Here is an 18,209-nt window from a genome sequence, read left to right as displayed (position 1 = left end):
AATCACTTCTTCTGGCCCCCAAGGTCATCTCTGTGTGTGCTGGTTTGAGTGTGAGTATGTATTCAGTAATTATTCCTCTCCTTAATTGACTGCTTGTGCTGGGGCAGGCAGCTGGTAGCTCAGTGGCTGAATTTCTGGGAGTGCTGTCCGTGCTCCCTGCAGGCACCAGGAGCTCTTGCAGTGGCAGAGGCTGGAGCTGGGGCAGAGCTGGGGCTGAGCTGAGCCTTGTCCCACACTGGCTTTGTCTGCTGCCAGCAGTCACTGAGAGGCTGATATCCACGTTCAGCCTGGAGGGGAGAAGGCTCCAGGGAGACCTTGGAGCACTTTCCAGTGCCTAAAGGGGCTCCTGTATTAGGGGAAGGTGAAGTGAGGGGGCTGGAGAGGACTTGGGACGAGGGTCAGTGCTGCTGTCCTCCAGCACTGCTCTGACTCCTCTCCAGAGCTGCAGGAGCTGCTCAGTGCCAGGTTCAGCCATCCTGGCCATGGCTCTGCTCACCTCACCTCCCCTCTCTGCTCCTCTCTGCTCTTTCCTGGCTGATGGGAAAGCTTTTCTCTGTGTTTTCTCAGCAGCAGCTTTGCCTTCACTCTGCTGCAGCCAGGAGAGACCAGAAAAATCTCAGCTTTTTATGCAGCTCCATCATTCAGCTGATGGCTGCAGAGGAGCTGGAGATCTCGAAGCCTCCAGAAGTGCAAAGCTGTGGGATTCACATTCTCTGAACTTGAGAGGAGCAGAGAAAAGAATGATCAAAACAATTCTTGTCTCATTCGCTGCCCATGTGTTTGTGCAAAAGTAGAATGCAATATAGAAATGGTTTACCCAAAGTGATGGGGCTTTGCTTCTTTGGCCTATCAGGGCCAAGTTCTGTTGGTCAGCAGACAGTCATGGGATTCTGGCAGTCAAGTGCTTTTGCAGATTCAGTTTAGATTAATGTAATATAGTGTAACATAACATAAAATAATATATTCATTATATAAATATTATATAAAATTATATAAAATATATAAAATTATTTAAATTATTTAAATTTATAGAAAATAGTATAATACATATTATATAATATAGATATTATATAAATATTATATAAAAATATAACGTTATAATTTTAATAATATATTAATAATATAAAATAATATAATTAGCCTTCTGATATCCATGGAGTCCTCAACATTTCCTGCCTTCGTGGGGGTTGCCCTGATTTCTGACACAAAGCTGTGCCTGCCTGGAGCCCAGGTGGCCCTGTGGCCATTAACCCCCTGTCCTTGGCTTGCCTTGCAGGTGCTGAAGGGCTGCAAGAAGCTGAACCTGTCGGTGCACTCGGTGGGGCGCATCCCGGGGGGCTATGTCACCAACCACATCTACACCTGGGTGGACCCCCAGGGCCGCAGCGTGTCCCCCCCCACGGGGCTGCCCCACCACCAGAACAGCTCCCTGCGCAGGGACAGCGAGAAGAGGAGCCACCTGCAGCTCCTGCAGGAGGGGGATGAGAAGAAGGTGAGCAAAGGGGGATCAGACACAGCCCTGGGGGCCTCTTCCCGTGCAGCTGCCAGCCCTCTTTGTCCCCCTGGCATTGTCACCTGGGTCATTCTCCGCTGGGCTGGCTCTCCTCTAGCAGCCTGGTTTTCTCCCTTGGGTGTAGCTTTGCCCCCAGGAGCTCTGCAGGATGGGATGGGGTGGCTTTGTTCCTGTTTGGCACAGGGAGAAGCTGGGCTGGAGGGGAGGCAGTGCCCAGTCTGGGCTGGCAGGGAAGGTCCTGCCAGGAGCAGCCACCAAAGCACGAGTGGGGTTTGAGGCTTTTCCCAAGAGGAGATTGTTTGGCTGGACATTGAGGGACTGACACCCATGTTGCCATGGCAGGAGTGGCACTGGATGGGATTTAAGGTCTCTTCTAATCTGTGTCACCTGTGGATGTGGAGGGCTGGATCTCAGAGTACAGTCCTGCCTTCCTCCTGCAGTTCAGATCTTTCCTCAGGTGTTCCTGTGAGGCTTTCCTGGGTCTCTTGACAGTTCTGTCTTACTAAAAAAAATATCCCTCACCAATTCATCTCTACAAATACTCTGAAATAAACCAGATTATTTTCCTTTTCTTTTTGGGGAGAGGCAGCCTGAGTGAAAACCCTGGTGAGGGAAAAAGCAGCAGGGGAGGGAATGGCACACAGGGCAGTGTGGCCAGTGCTGGGCCAGATCCTGGCCTCTGACAGCAGGAAACATCAGCACATCGAATTTCCAGCCCTGCTCCCTTGCTGGGAGCTGCCCTCCTTTAAGCAGCCCTTGGTGTAAGGGAAGCCAGCACAGGCTGTTCGAGCTGCAATATTTGATCTCGGGGATTTGATGTCTCCTCTCCCTCACACTTCCCACGGCCAGCCAGGCCTGCAGAGGTGTCACTGCAGAGTCACAGTGCTCAGGTGCCCGTGGAGGGAGGGACACAGGGACAGGGAACCTGTCCTATACAGGCAGGACGTGGTGTTTGCACATTGTCCCCCATGGAATATCAGAGTACTGCCCCAGGAGTCAGCCATGCCTTCCCAGAGACACAGAACTGCTTGGAGCCTTGACTATGTCCATCCTTTTGTCCTGGTATCACTCTGTCTGTGCCCAAAACGTCCTCAGCTCCTGGAAATGCTGTGGAAGGGTCTGTGAGCTTCCCATCTCAGCCAGAGGGAGAGAAAAATCTAATACAGGGTGAGGCAGTTTGCTGATGAAATATTCATGTGGGCCACAAGGGAGAAGGGCCTATTATTTTTATTTTAAGGAGAGGAGAAAAGCAGGCTCTGCTGGCTGGTGTCCCCACCCCCTGCCACCCAGGGTCACCTTGAGAGAGCAGCAGCAGCTCTGGGCAGCTGTGAGGAGTTGTTTCTGTGACATCTGGTATTTTCTGGGGCCCTCATCAAAGGGTGGAAAATGATGAATCTGACTCCATGTTCTTAGAAGGCTAATTTATTATTTTATGATCTATATTACATTAAAGAATGCTATACTAAACTATACTTAAAAGTACAGAAAGGATACAGACAGAAGGCTAAAAGATAATAAAAAACTAACTCTCTCTTCAGAGAGTCCAACACAGCTGGATGGTGCTTGGTCATTAAGTAAAAACAATTCACATGAAACCAATCAAACACGCACCTGTTGGTAAACAATGTCCAACTACATTCCAAAGCAGCAAAGCACAGGAGAAGCAAATCAGATAATTATTGTTTTCCTTTTTCTCTGAGACTTCTCAGCTTCCCAGGAGAAGAATCCTGGCTAAGGGATTTTTCCAGAAAATATGAATGTGACACACATCCTTCCTTCAGTGCTCGCTGGGGGTGGCTGTGAAAGGCTCAGACACCTGGAGCTGAGTCCCCTGCCCCTGTCTCCTGGCCACTTGTGAGCCCTGGGAAGATGTGCCAGCCCTGGCTGTGCTCCTGCCCTCCCTGGTGTGTGCACCTGTGCCCAGGTGTGAGTAGTGGCTCTTCCCAAACCTGAGCTTGTGTCCTGCCGTTCCTTGGTGCTGCTCCACGTGGCCAGGCAGCTCTTTGGCTTCCTCAGGGAATCCCACAGTGCTGTGGGCTGGAAAGGACCTTAAAGCTCATGCTGCCATGGCAGGGACACCTTCCACTGTCCCAGGCTGCTCCAGCCTGGCCTTGGGCACTGCCAGGGATCCAGGGGCAGCCACAGCTGCTCTGGGCACCCTGTGCCAGGGCCTGCCCACCCTCCCAGGGAACAATTCCTAATTCCCAATATCCCATCCATCCCTGCCCTCTGGCAGTGGGAGCCATTCCCTGTGTCCTGGCACTCTAGACCCCTGTAAATTGTCTCTCCACGTTTCTTGCCAGCTCCTTCAGGCCCTGCAAAGCCACACTGGTGTCCCCCCAAAGCTTCTCCTCTCCAGGTGAACAATCCCAGCTGTGCCAGCCTCTCCTCCCAGCAGAGCTGCTCCATCCTCTGATCCCCTGGTGCCTCCTCTGGATCTCCCCAGCAGATTTCACACTTTGAGCCCAGGGCAGAGGGCTGGAGGCCCCTCTGTTAACCTGGGAACAATCCATGACAACTGCAGGAAATCTTTGAAGCTCTCAGTGATGGAGAGGGAGTGTTCAACCTTGGCCCCACTCCCAGTGACATGCCAGCAGGGATGTTGGTCACTGCTTTCAGTGCACAAGGCTTGGCATGCATTTTGCAGCATCTCCACTCCTGATTTCCCATCTGTAAGAGCAGAAAAAAAGAAAATTACTGCCTGCTAGCACGCTGAAATGCCCAGGGCTGCCCAGACTCCTCCGTGTCCAGCGGGGCCCTGCTGTGCCAGCTGGAGCTGGCAGCAATTCCCCTGAGGCAAGGCTTGCAGGGAGCAGAGCTGCCCTGGCTGTGCTGGGCAGGGGTTATTGGTGGGACATTTTTGGTGTGACACACAGGCTGCAGGGCATGGATGGGCTGAGCTGCTGTGCCCTGAATTACTGAGCACCATGCAGGGGTGGAAACCTGTCCCAGAGCAGGGGAACAACCTGCCTCCAGTTTACTCCCTTTTTATTTCTATGTGTAGATTTATGGGTAGCTACAGATAAAGAATTAACTGCTGAAAGTGGGGTTATTCTGTTCACAAAAATGCAAATAAATGCAACACATCCCTGGTTAATTCAGCCCAGTCAACCAGAACTGACAGGCACTGTTTCATTTGTGGGTGGTTTTACATTGTGAGGGGAGAATTAGTTGGTTATTTTCTTTTATCCCACTCTCTCCTATTTCCAATCAGTCTGAATGTCCTGGAATGAATGTGGCAAAGCTTTCAAGCAGGCTTTGGGGAAGCAGAGCAGCTCCAGCCTTGCAGCAGGAGGCTGGAGTGATGTAACCCCACAAGCAAATCCACTGCCCCAGCTCAGCACAGCTGCAACACCTCTGGAGTCAAAGGGACATTCCCAGCCCTGCCAAAGCTCAGTTCAAGGCTGCTGGAGGCATCTGGCATTCTTCTGTGGCATTCACATGCTCTGAAAAAATCCCTTCACCCAGGATTTTTCTCCTGGGAAGCTGAAAGACAGTGAGAGAAGCCTCAGAGAAAAGGAAAACAATTCTTATCTCATGTGCTTCTCCTGTGTTGTGCTCATGTGGAATGTGTTTGGAGATTGTTCACCCACAGGTGATTGTTTCATTGGGTTCTGCTGTGAGTTGTTTTCACTCTTTGGCCAATCAGGGCCAGGCTGTGTCAGGACTCTGGAGAGAGTCATGAGTTTTCATTATTATCTTTTTGGCCTTCTGTAAGTATCCTTTCTGTATTCTTTATTACAGTTTAGTATAGCATTGTTTAATATCATATAGTATTATAAAGTAATAAATTAGCTGAGAACATGGAGTCAGATTCACCATTCTCTCCCCTCATCAGTGGCCTGCATTTACAATATTCTTCAGGCACTGGAATATCCCTGTCTGGCTGCCTCTCCCTCCAGCCCATCTGCATGCCTGGAAGGATGAGTTTGTCACTGAGTTTGAGGCTTGGTTATCCCAAGGCTGAAGGATTTGTTATGCAAAGGCCTGAAATGGAAAGCAGCACTGTGAGCTGTGTGATGGTGGAACTGAGCCTGAGCCATCCAGGGATCTGTGGGATCACCCTGGGGGATGAGCTGTGGGACGGGGCTGGGCTCTGCCTCCCTGGGGTGCCTTTGGGCAGTGTGCTCCAGCTCCAGAGGCAGCATTCCCAGCCTGGGGCTTTGGCCACGATTCCCTGTGGACATTGGGGTTCCTCCATTCCAGCTGTGGAAGAATCTCCACCAAAGGGATTTGGAGATTGGGATTTGTTAGCTGGCTTGGCTTTCCCCATCCCCTTCCAGGCAGAATCCAGGCTGCCCCGAGCTGGGTCAGGGGCTGCTCTGGGGCTGCTGAGATCTGGGCCAGGTTTTCAGTGTAGACCTGAGCTAGCACTGGAGAAGGGAGGTGAGGATGAAGGGAGTGTTGGGCTGAAGGAGCTGCTGGCAGGCTCAGCCTGTGGTTGTGCAAGGTGTTGGAGATCCTTGTTTCCCATGGCTGTGCTGGGTGGGGCAGGCTGTATTTCCCAAATTTAGCATTTTCCTGTTGGAACTGGTGAATGCAGTGTCTGATCAGAGCCCTGTGCCCACAGGGGGAGTCACCAGTGCTCAGGAAGTGTGAAAGGAAGGGTTTGCAATAGTGCAGAGCTCTGGGAAATGCTGCTGGAGCCAGGCCAGACAGAGCAGCAGGTGACAGCCCCCAGCCCCATGCCAGGATGTCACTGCCTGCTGGAAAGCTGGGACCTGCTTCCCATGCTCACCTTCTGCTCCAGAGCACTTGAAGTTTTATTGTCTGTCCAGCCTTAGAGTCCTCTGGATTTGTTACAGCAGCAGCAAGAGCCATTTGTGCTGTGAATTGTCATTGATGGACTTGTGGGATTGACAGCTTATTTCATTAAAAGCACTTTGGAAACCCTCAGACAGTGAAAACTCGGAGGTGCTGCTGAGCTGGGAGGAAGATGAAGTGTGCAAAGCACTCTGGCAGTGCTGGGCTGCGAGTTCTCTGAGAAGCACCATTCCATCAGCTGAATTGGTGCCTTAATGTGCTTATTGCCAGGGGAGCTGCTTATTCCTGCAAGCTTTTGGTGCAGCAGAAGAAAGAAAACATAATAAAGGGAGTGCGAGCATCTCCTCAGCTTCAGGCACTTCTGGAGCCAAAAGTAGCAGTAATTATTATTAAAAAAAAATAAAATATCTGTGCTAATATTGCGTGGCTTGAATGTTTGAGACACTGCTGGTGACTACTTGAGCATGAAGGATAAGAGATGCAGGAGAGGGAAGGAAGGATTTCTCTCTATTAGTCTGTAATGACATTTGCAGTGTGAATGATCCAGCTCCCCACGTCTCTCACTGTTTGCTTGCTCTGACCTTGCTGGGGTTTGGTTTTGTTTACAGCTTGAAGGATATCCAGGCTGGTGGGGAGCTGGTGGAGTTCCCTGTGGGACTGCAATATGGGATGGGAGCCAGTGGTGCACCAGTGTCCTGGGGATTAAAGGCAGGGAATGGTTTGGTTTGGAAAGGACCTTTAAATCCCATCTAATCCACCCCATTCAGTGAGCAGGGGCATCTTCAGCTACACCAGGTTATCCTGAGCCACATCCAGCCTGCCCTAGAACAGAGATGGACAGAGCTACAGAATAAAGCAGGGATTTATTCAAAGGATCTCCTCCATGGATCCACCTTGTGCAGCACAAGAGCCCAGCCAGGGCTGCACCCAGGATGAACCAAAATGGTCCCAAAATGCACGAGCGCTCCCGGGGTCTCTCCCTGTGATCAGCTCTGCTCCATGTGCACATTGCAGTTCATTGTCCAGTTCCAGCTTTAGCTCATGCAGTCCCATCCTGCTTGTTTTTCTCTCTCCAGCCCACGTTGTTTGTGCTCTTGGGCCTGAGATTTGGATCATTTGTCCTTGGTCCCCAGCTGGAGAAGGAATTGTTTTGTCTCCCTGCTCTGTGCACAGAGCTCACCATCCCCTGATATGAAGCTCAGAACCACACACTAAAGCAGCACAGAATCTGAAAAATAGAAAAGCTAAACCCTGAGGCATCACTTCAGGTAGCAGCAGCACCCAGAAGTGGCAGTGGGTGTTTGCCAAGCCCTGCCCCGGGGGAGGCAGCTCTGGGCTCAGCAGAAGCTGGACAAGGCTGGCGTGGGCACAGGACCTGGTTTGGTCACTGTCCCTGTGCTCTGTGTCACCTCCCAGCCCTGCAGCTGCTCCCTGTCCCCAGTGCTGGACACTGGGTGACAGCCCAAGTCCTGCCTTAGGGAGCTGCCCTGGGCAGGGGTGACGTTGGCACAGCTCTGGTGGCCCTGGCACCCCCAGGGCTCAGTTAAAGACGTTGGCACAGCTCTGGTGGCCCTGGCACACCTGTCACACCTGTCGCTGTGAGGCAGCTCTGCCTCCCCACACTAGCTGTGTGCAGGAGGTCTAGACACAAACTGTGGGGTTTCCTTGGGAAGCAGGAGGAGGATGAGCCCTGCCAGCCTCCCAAGGCGTTGTTTGTGTTGTGTGGCAGCAGTAATGGCCTGGAAATAGCTGCCAGCGTGGCTGGAACCTCCTCAGCCACCCAGCTGCGTGCTGAGCCCTGCTGGGGCAGGCTAATTCCTGCCTGAAAGGCCTTTTTCTAATGGTGAAATTGAATCTGTCAACAGGTAATTCCATAAAGCCAGACAGAAGCAATCCTGTGCAGGAATCAGCTCAGAGCAAGTGCCTCCCTGATGATGGCATTTATTTTTTTTTTCCTTCATTTCCTGCTACAGGAGATGGCAGATGTTTCAGCCTTGAAACAGAAATTAAAACTGTGACCTTGGACTTCCTAATGGTTCTGTGTGATGCACGCAGGAGTCACCTGGTGCTGGCACAGCCTGGGGATGGCACAGGGAAGGAGGTGGGCGCTGGGCAGTGATGGGCTGTGGGATGCCTGGCAAGGTGTGGAGGGTGTCACTGTGCCTCCAGGACCTAATGGGGCTCCAGGAGAGCTGGAGAGGGACTGGGGACAAGGACATGGAATGACAGGACACAGGGAACAGCTTTAAGCTGAAGGAAGATAGAATTAGATGGGATATTGAGGAGAAATCCTTCCCTGGGAGGGTGGGCAGGCCCTGGCACAGGGTGCCCAGAGCAGCTGTGGCTGCCCCTGGATCCCTGGCAGTGCCCAAGGCCAGGCGGGACAGGGCTGGGAGCCCCTGGGACAGTGGGAGGTGTCCTTGCCATGACAGGGGTGGACTGGCTGGGCTTTAAGGTCCTTTCCAGCCCAAACCATTCTGTTATCTGGGATGTCCTTAGTTTCCCCCACAGAACAGCTGCCCTTGTTTGCTCCCTGGTTTAGGATGGTGTCAGCACAGTCTGAATTTAGGAGCTCAGGGTGATCCCAGCTCTCCTTGAGGGAGCTTCAGCCAAGGGGGAGAGTAGAAGCACAAAGTGGAAATAGCACCAAAATGCCCTTTCTGGGCCAAGCCTTGGCACTGGAGTGTTAATCACACGAGTGCCAGCCTGAGTGGAAGAGCCCAAGCAGAGGGGCTTGGCCCAGGGAATGCTGTGCTGAGGGTGTGTTCCCAGAGGGGCCCTGGATCACTGCTGGGAACACTGGGAACATCAGCCTGGTCACAGCTTTAGCTCCCTCCTTGGACACAGCTGGGCTTGTGCTGCAGTGTCACCCCAGAGCCGTGTGTGGGCTGGGGGCCAGGCTGGCAGGAGTGTGACAATGGGACAGCCAGCAGGGCAGGGCCACCCCTGCTGTCACCACCCCGACTGTGCCATCACTGGAGACACAGACCCTTGGGAAGGAGAGTGCAAATTGTCCCTGGTGGTCCTCAAAAATTGTCCCCTGTGGTCCTCAAACCCTTGGCATGGAGTGGCCCAGCCTTTGCTTCATCCTGGCATCAGCCTAACCCTGCATTGCTCCTCTGGTGCCTTAGGGTTTGAGATTTTATATATTCCACATATTTTTAACTGCAGTTCTTTAGTGGATAACTCCACACTCCACACACAGTGGGAGCTGCTGCTTCCCCATTTTGGGCAGACACAACAATTCCTCTCCAGGCCTGGCAATCAAGGACACCTCACTGCCTCAGGCCCCAGAGATGGAAACAAAAGTGAGTTGGGGGAGAAAACTTGGGGTAACGACTTCATTAGCTGAAGCTGTAATTGGCAGATTAACCCCCAATATGCAAATTGACCAAACTTATAAAAGTGTGAAACCCATCGTTCATTTTGGGTGTAGACCCTGGGGGGCTTTGTCTGCCTGAAATGTACCTGAAGGCCCTTCAATAAGTATACCTGCTTTTTATTGCCTTAATTCTGTCTGGCCTGTGTTTTTAGACAATCCCAAAGGCCTCACCTTCCCTCCCCAGGCTGACCCCACTGTGCCAGCACTGTGTCCCTTCCCCAGCCATTCCCAAAATCCGCAGTGAGTCCCTGAGCTGGCTGCTCCCTGCTCTCTGCCACGCTGTTCCTGGCAGCTCCTGCTGCAGGCTTCATTCAGGGAGCTGCAGCTATTAGCTGATTAAGAGATGCAATTAAGCCCTGAGCTACCCAACTTGCTGGGCTGCCAGCAGGTTTGCACACACAGCTCGGGTTTGCTGGTTTTTGTGGCTCCAGGATTTCTGTATCCGTGCCTTTCCTGCCTCTGGAAGTGCAGGTTTGCTCAGAGCAGGGCAGACCATGCTCTGACACCCCTTGGAGGAATTTATATGGATTGATGGGATCCCCTCTCAGACCTCTCTTCTCCCACAGGCTCCTCATCAGAAAGTCCCTCTCACCTGATGTCTTCAGATTTTCACCTTTATATTTTTCAAACCCTGCACTGCATTAGAGCATGACTCTAAACTCCATATGAAGTGTTAGTTAATTGTCTCCACATTTTGGTCAGACACAGCAGAGCAGCTCACGTGGCAGCACCTCATGAGCAGAGGGACAGGGGGTATCTCTTACTCCATCTGATGCTCTCCCCAGGTGAGGGAGCAGCTTCTCAGCTTACCAGGATAGAGTTAAAGGGAAATGGAAATGTCTGCCTGCAGAGCTGCCCCTCCTGGAGCTAACCCCAGCACACAGAAACATCACTCAGGGACTTTCAGAGGGAATTTTGGCATTCCCAGTCTGTTCTGATGTGGTCTGTGATTCCAAGCACCTTGCTACATTTCTCCTACTTGTATTTTTTTCCCAAACTGGAAGTTTTTTTTGAGAGGCACAGCCATGGTGGGGTGGAAAACTCACAGCAGGGAAATCCTAAACACCATCAGACAGACAGGGAGGTAGCAGCACTTCAGAAAAGTTGCATCTTTTCCTGATTTTCAAATACACTCAGCCAAGTGTTGTGTGGTCCAGAGCAAGGTTTCCCTGTGAAGGGAAAACCAAAGTGCCCTTGGATGTGACAGGCAGCTGCTCCTTTGGGTGGGTTCAGTGCCCAGCTCATCTCTCCAGCCTGGAGCATGAAGGTCTTTATAATTCCTTTATAATCTTTCCATGCTAAAATTGTTTCCAGCACTTTCTGCCCTTTAAAGCAGGGAAAGAAAACCCAGGGAACATCAGGTTTTTCACAGAAGGATGCTGGTACAGGTAGTTGATGTTTTGCAAATCTTATTCCAGCTTTGCATCCATTTCTCTAAATCAAAAATTCGGAGCCTTAGGTGGATTTGTGTCCTGCTGCTGATTTCTGTGTTTCTATCACCAAGACAGAAAATGGGTTTTCAATACCAGCCACTCTAAGGCTGGCCTGAATTCCCTCTGTGATGCCGTGTCCTCTAGAAAGATGGATTAATTACTGACTTGAAGCTGGGAATTATTTTTCCATCCAGGTAAATGTGCAAGATTTTGGTTTGACTGCAGCAAAGGGGTTTAAATATAAAAGCCCTTCACAAACAGCTTGTTTCTGGTGGTTTCTATCAGTGTGAAACACATTTTGGCTTTTCTTATTTGTTTTTATTCCTGCTGTCTGCTTTTCTCCAGAAGTGACTCAAAACTTGGGAGCAAAGCAAAAAAATAACCCTGCAGTTACTCATTTAAAAAGTGTCATGCAGAGAGTGAACAAAGGCCAATTTAAATGGAGAGTCATTGAGGGAGCTGAGCACAGGATTGCTCTGCACTCCAAATTCCCACCTGAACACCCAGATACTGGCAGGCCCTGTGAGGAGGAGAGGGTGGATGAAGGCAGGTGGAAACTGGGTTTGCAAATCAGCATTTGGTGGGGACAACATCTGCCCAGGTGCTGCCTGGCAGGTTGTGGGAAATATGAAATGGCTTCTGCAATATGTGCTGGATCTAGGTTGTCATGCTGTTGTTAATTGGAGATAATCAGGCACATGATTATCCCTGAGGGGTTTGTGCTGTGGGGAGTGCCTGCAGTGGCCCTGCACAGTCAGCTCTGCACAGGGAAGGGCAGAGGCTGGAGCTGGGCTCGTGCCAGGCTGGGTGGAGAGGGATTGTGACATTCACGTTCTCTGAAAAAATCCCTTCACCCAGGGTTTTTCTCCTGGGAAGCTGAGAAGCCTCAGAGGAAAAGGAAAACAATTCTTATCTGATTTGCTTCTCCTGTGTTGTGCTCATGTGGAATGTGTTTGGAGATTGTTTACCCACAGGTGTTTCATTGGGTTCTGCTGTGAGTTGTTTTCACTCTTTGGCCAATCAGGGCCAGGCTGTGTCAGGACTCTGGAGAGAGTCACCAGTTTTCATTATTATCTTTGTAGCATTCTATAAGTATCCTTTCTGTATTCTTTAATACAGTTTAGTATAGTATTCTTTAATATAATACAGTATCATGAAGTAATAAATTAGCCTTCTGAGAACATGGAGTCAGGTTCATCATTCCTGCCTTCACTGGGGCAATCCCAGCAAATTCAACAGGGGATCATGGCTCTGTTTGCTCAGGCAGCAATGCCAGAGGGGCAATTCACAGCCAGTGCTGCCTGGCACTACCTCACTGGTGCTTCCGGGGTTTTGGGGGTTGTTCTCAGGTCTCTACACCAGGATACACCTGTAAGAGGAGAGAGTGGAAAACTGCTGTGGATCAGATGATTTGTGGCTGAAAATCCACCCACACATGCTGCCCCTCGTGCAGCTGAACCTCTCAGCCTCCAGAGCTTTTCCTCCTGGTTCCCACTGCCTCCTCAATCCCACAGGAGCTGCTCTCCAGCCCAGCTCTGTGGCTGACCTCTGCTTTGGGCAGCACTTGGACACCACATCAATGTCTCTCCCTGTTCCCTGCAGGTGAATTTGGTCCTGAACGAAGGGAAATCCCTGGGCCTCATGATCCGAGGAGGGGCAGAATATTCCCTGGGCATCTACATCACGGGTGTGGACAAGGGCTCCGAGGCAGAGAGCACTGGCTTGAAGGTGAGAGTGAAGTGATCCCAGAGAGGGTGGCAGGTGACCAGGAACGTGTCCAGGTGGGGTTGGGATGTCTCCAGAGAAGGAGACTCCACCTCATCCCTGGGCAGCTCTTCCAGAGCTCTGCCACCCTCAGGGGAAGAATTTCTTCCTCATGTTGATGTGGAACTTGTTGTGGTTTAGTTTATGGCCATTGCTCCTCATCCTGTCACTGAACAGAGTCTGGCACCATGCTCTGACACCCCTTGGAGGTATTTTATGGATTGATGGGATCCCCTCTCAGACCTCTCTTCTCCCACAGGCTCCTCATCAGAAAGTCCCTCTCACCTGATGCCTTCACATTTATCCTTTATATTTTTCAAATCCTGCATTTAGAGTGCATAACTCTAAACTTCATATGAAGTGTTAATTAATTGTCTCCACATTTTGGTCAGACACAATTCCTCCAGGCCTGAAACTCAAGGACACCTCACTGCCTCAGGCCCCAAAAAATACAAACAAAAGTGAATTGGTGGGGGAGCAAACTGGGCGTAAATCACTTCATTTCCTGAAGCTGTAATTGGAGAATTAACCCCTGTAAATGGATTGAACTTATATCTGTCTGAAAAACTCATGACCATTGTCCAGCTTGGGTGCAGCCTCTGGGAGGCTTTGGCTGCCCAAGGTGTAGCTGTTGGAGGCCTTTAATAAATGCTTTTATTGTCTTTATCTGCTCTAGCCTCTGGTCTAGGTAGCACTCCAAGGCATCACAGCTCCCTGGGCTGGCAGGGAGGAGTTTTCCATTGAAGATCCTGGCCCTGTGCCCTCTCCTGCACCCAAAGCTCCTGGGTGTGCTGTGCCCCAGGTGCTCCCAGCTGCCTGCAGGGCACATTTTAGGGGCCAGCTCTCAGCTGGGGTGTGCTGGCTCCTCCTGGCAGCCCCAGGATCATCCTGAGTTTACCAGCAGGATCACCCTGGGCAGTGATGCCTCAAGAACCTAGAAATTAAACACACTTTGAGATGATGGTAGTACAGGAGGTGATGGAAAAGCTGGTCTTTATTGGAGGCCTCCAGGGGCTAATGTGGAAAATGTCCACAAAAGACCCTCCCCCAGGGGGTGAACACAGTTTTTATAAATTTAAATAATTGACAAAATCACCAACTAGAAGCACAAGTGGTGATTCAATCTCCCCCCTGTTCAAGCCCCTTCTGAATCCTACCTCCTCAGATGGAACTGAACTTTGTTGATGAGAATGAGTCTCAAAGAGGTTTTATTTGGCCTTGGTTCCCAGGGAGAACCAAGATGGGATAGGGGCTTTGGAATGTGTTTTGTCTTTCTGCCTAAGGAAAAGCACTGGGAAAACCAAGTAGGAATGCAGCAATAGGCTGCAGAGCTCCAAATATATGTGTAAAGAATATGGAGAATTCAGAAAAGAAAAAAGGCAAAAATCATTAGGCAGCAATAGAGCAGGGCTGATGCACAGGCTGGCTCAGTGACCTCGGTGCACCCACTCTCCAACAGGGTCCTGAGGGATGCTCTGGGGTTGGGCTGGGCCCTTCTGAGGCTGCCCTGGGCACAGCTGGCAGCAGGGCTCTTGTGAAGGGAGATCTACACCTCTCTCACCCCCTCACATGCACACCCATTGCTCTGAGCTGCTCCAGCCTGCCCTGCAGATCCCAGCGTGCTCCCTTCTCTGACCCCCTTGCCTGGTCCTGCAAGGGACATTTGGGGTTAGCACTGTGTGTGCTCACCAGTGGAACAAGCTGGAAAGGGAGCAGTTGGATGTGTCTCTGTGCCAGGCAGGAATGGGGCACGTTTGACACTCAGCCTCCTCAGGCTGGATCATTTTACTGCAGCCACAGTTGCTTTTCTGGTGTGTTTTTCCCTCTAAATGACCCAATTCCCTGCAAGGGCCTCCAGTTACTTCCTCCAGTGCAATCTCATGGGCTCTGGGGGTCAGTTCTTTCCTATTCCTTATGTCAGTTGAGATGTTAAACCCTAAAATGTCCTCTCAGTCCTCTGGGTTTTGGGAGGGTTTTTTTGGTTTTTGGTTTTTTGTTTTGTTTTCTTTTTTGTGGTTTTGTTGTTGTTGTTGTTGTTGTTGGTTTTTGTGGGGTTTTTTTGTTTGTTTGGTTTTTTTGTTGTTTTTTTTGGGGGGGGGTTGGTTTGTGTTTTGTTTTTTATTGTTGTTTTGTTGTTGTTGTTGTTTTGGGGGTTTTTTTGTTGGTTTTTTTGGGTTTGTTTTTTTGATTTTTTTTTGAGAGGTTCTCTGCTCTCATCCCCTCTGGGTTTGTGCAGTGAGACATTTCTTGGACTCCCTGACCCTAAAGGTCTTTTCCACCCTCAAGGGTGTCACAGACTTTTTTTTTTTTTTTTTTTTTTTTTTTTTTTTTGTTGTTGTTGTTGTTGGTTTTTGTGGGTTTTTTTGTTTGTTTGGTTTTTTTGTTGGTTTTTTTGGGGGGGTTGGTTTGTGTTTTGTTTTTTATTGTTGTTTTGTTGTTGTTGTTGTTTTGGGGGTTTTTTTGTTGGTTTTTTTGGGTTTGTTTTTTTGATTTTTTTTTGAGAGGTTCTCTGCTCTCATCCCCTCTGGGTTTGTGCAGTGAGACATTTCTTGGACTCCCTGACCCTAAAGGTCTTTTCCACCCTCAAGGGTGTCACAGACATATTTTATGAAAAATCTTTTTGTTAGGATTTTTTCTCTTGAGAAGCTGGGGGGCTTCAGCTTCTCCATGTTTTCTTGTTTTAGAATGTGTTTTGGAGGATTGTTTACTTGACATATGAAATTGTTTTTACTTGATGACCAATGACAGCTACTTGCGTTGAGGCTGTGAGTAGTCACAAGATTTTGTTATTCATTTCTTTACTTTCTTTTCTAGCTTTTGATAGATCCTTTCTCTCTATTATTTTAGTATAGCATTTTATTATAATATCATAATATAAAAAATCAACATTCTGAAACATAGAATCAAGATTCTCATCTCTTCCCTCGTCCTGGGACCCTCAAACACAGCCTTACAAAGGTTCTGTGAGTCTGTGATTTCCCCATTGCTCAGTCCTTGGCTGTTCAGGGCTAAGCCTCAGCTTTGCTCAGAGCCCCATGAGGTCACTTCAGTCTGTCAAGGCTGGGGACAGCGTGGTGGGGAGGGCTGGGACAGACACGATCCTGTCCCTCGAATTGTTGTGGCTCTGAGGCCACCAGAGTTCCCTTTGAGCCAAGGAGATTTTAGGGGTCATGGAGCCACTGCTGAGCTCCTGTTTCCCTGTGTCACAGAATCAAAATGCTGCACTCGGAGGTTTGGATCAGTTTAATGAATCTCTCTCAAGTGCCCAGCAGGGAAATGGGCCCTGAGGGGATCACTGGGGATGGCACAGGGAGCTGTAGGGGCACCCTGGAGATGGCAGAGTGCAGCCCAGGCTGCAGAAATGCTGCTGCCAGCTCCCTGCAGAGCCCCAGAGTGCAGGCTGGCACCTCTGCCCACACCCCTGGCTGGTCCCACCTGTGCCCCAGGGGTGTTGGTGGCTTCATCAGCAAGAGGGGCAGTGCTCTGGGGCACAGGATTTTGAGACAGGCACAAGAAGAGGCACAGGACAATTTGTTTGTAGAGGTGGAAGGGGAGGGACTGCCTGCCATAGGTGACACCAGCACGTTTGTCCCCTGTGCCAGGATCAGGATCCATCCCCTAAACCCCAGAAGCCTGAAAGTCTAAATACAGGATGAGAAAGAAGAAGCTGCATTGTTTTCCTTGGTGTTTTTTTCTGTTCCCTGGGTTTGCTGCACAGGGAAAATCTCTGCTTTTCTTTCTTCTGCATCCCCCTGGCAGTGAGCTCAGCAGAGGAGGTGTCACAGGGACAGTCCCAAAGGCAGAACTCCTGCTTGTATCCCTTCATGCCTGCTTGGAATGCCAGGAAATAACCACACTCAGCACCCAGAGCAGTGCCAGCTCCCTGCCCTGTGCCCCCAGGTCCTGCCACTGTTGTTTGCTCACCTGAGCCTCTGCTTGTTGATTCTGGAGATCTCCCCCTCCTGCTCTGCTCTCCAGGCAGTGATTTGTGTGTCCAGCAGGCTCATGCTGTGCTGGATGTCAGGCTTGCTGTGATTTCAGGTGCTCACAGCTGCTTCCCCCCCTGATTTGTGTGTGCTACAGGCTGTAAATCCAGTGCTGCCTGGAGGTTTGGAGGTAAAAAAGGCCTTTTATGTCCTGCTGTTAGACATGGTCGGGTGTAGATTGCAGCTCCAGGGGGTGGTGGAAGGGATGTGATGCCACAAGGAAGCAAGAACTGGTGGATAAATGTGGTATTCACAGATAAATGTGATTTCCAGGTAGTTTGTTGCTCCCTAAAATGGAAATATTGTGGGATTTCTCAATGTGGGCTCAACACAGCCTGGGTTGATGGGAGGGTTCCTGTTGGCTTCCCAGGAGTGGATCCTTCTGTGGGCTTTGCTGCTTTCACTGAGGCTGTTACCAGAATTGAGCTGATTCTGATGTGATGTTTAGATGAGAGATGAGGCAGAAATCCTTCCCTGGGAGGGTGGGCAGGCCCTGGCACAGGGTGCCCAGAGCAGCTGTGGCTGCCCCTGGATCCCTGGCAGTGCCCAAGGCCAGGCTGGACAGGGCTGGGAGCAGCCTGGGACAGTGGGAGGTGTCCCTGCCATGGCAGGGGTGGCACTGGATGAGATTTAAGGTTCCTTTCAGCCCAAACCTATCTGTAATTTTGTCAGACATTTCATTTTTACCTCCTTGTATCTATGGCACCAAATCCGAATTTTTGACTCTTTAAATAATAACTAAAATAAATAATTAATGTTTTACACTTCTCGTAAATGTTGATGGAAGGACAAACAAAAACTATCAAAAGCCAGGCAAAACCAAGGAAAATTCTCTGAGGCCCAGAAACTTTTGCCAGCTCCAGAAACAAGGACCAAGGTCCTGAGATGAGGATCCCAGAGGAGCTGCAGCTCTGCTGGTGCTGGTTCAGGTGCTGCTGTCCTGCAGGCAGAATTGCAGCCAAAACCAGGCTGGAGCTCTGCACTCAGTCAATAACTCAATATTCATAGGCTTGGCCTTGGCCTGCCTGATGTTTATTCATTCATGAAACTTCTGACAATGTGTTCTTCGGGCATGCTTGAAAATCTGCTGCCTCTGAGGAAGTTCTGAGAGTGAAAAAGTGGAGGTTAGCAGAGGAGGGAGGTGAGTCAGCCTCGTTTGCTTTCAGCTCCTGTCCTTCCCGCCTCCTTCCTGCTGTCCCAGTGGTGCCTGGCACGAGCTGAGCTCCTGATGCTGTTCCTGGCTCTGCTGGCCCTCATTTCTTCCTTGCTCATTTTTCCTGGTGCTGTGTTTTGTCAAGATTTGGGTTCTTTTTCCTCCTTAAGCCATTTTTGTTTGCTCTCCTTGACCTTTAAATCAGAAATAGCAG

At 50.3% G+C, this 18,209-nt stretch overlaps 1 protein-coding gene across 4 annotated transcripts in view; it reads left to right on the top strand.

Moving 5' to 3' along the window:
- The window catches only part of WHRN (whirlin), a 52,615-nt gene that overhangs the window by 13,365 nt on the left and 21,041 nt on the right, over positions 1 to 18,209 (top strand). For 3 of the 4 annotated variants that reach the window (XM_039720335.1, XM_039720333.1, XM_039720334.1), the window contains exons 2-3: positions 1,277 to 1,492; positions 12,695 to 12,820. In XM_039720335.1, the coding sequence (XP_039576269.1) occupies positions 1,277 to 1,492; positions 12,695 to 12,820 (342 nt within the window). The remainder of the gene's footprint in view (positions 1 to 1,276; positions 1,493 to 12,694; positions 12,821 to 18,209) is intronic. The other variant, XM_039720336.1, reaches the window with a different exon arrangement.

The sequence above is a fragment of the Passer montanus genome, unplaced genomic scaffold, assembly GCF_014805655.1.
Source record: "Passer montanus isolate IOZ18808 unplaced genomic scaffold, ASM1480565v1 scaffold43, whole genome shotgun sequence".
NCBI classification, from domain to species: Eukaryota; Metazoa; Chordata; class Aves; order Passeriformes; family Passeridae; genus Passer; species Passer montanus.
This window is presented reverse-complemented; position numbering and strand designations above follow the sequence as displayed.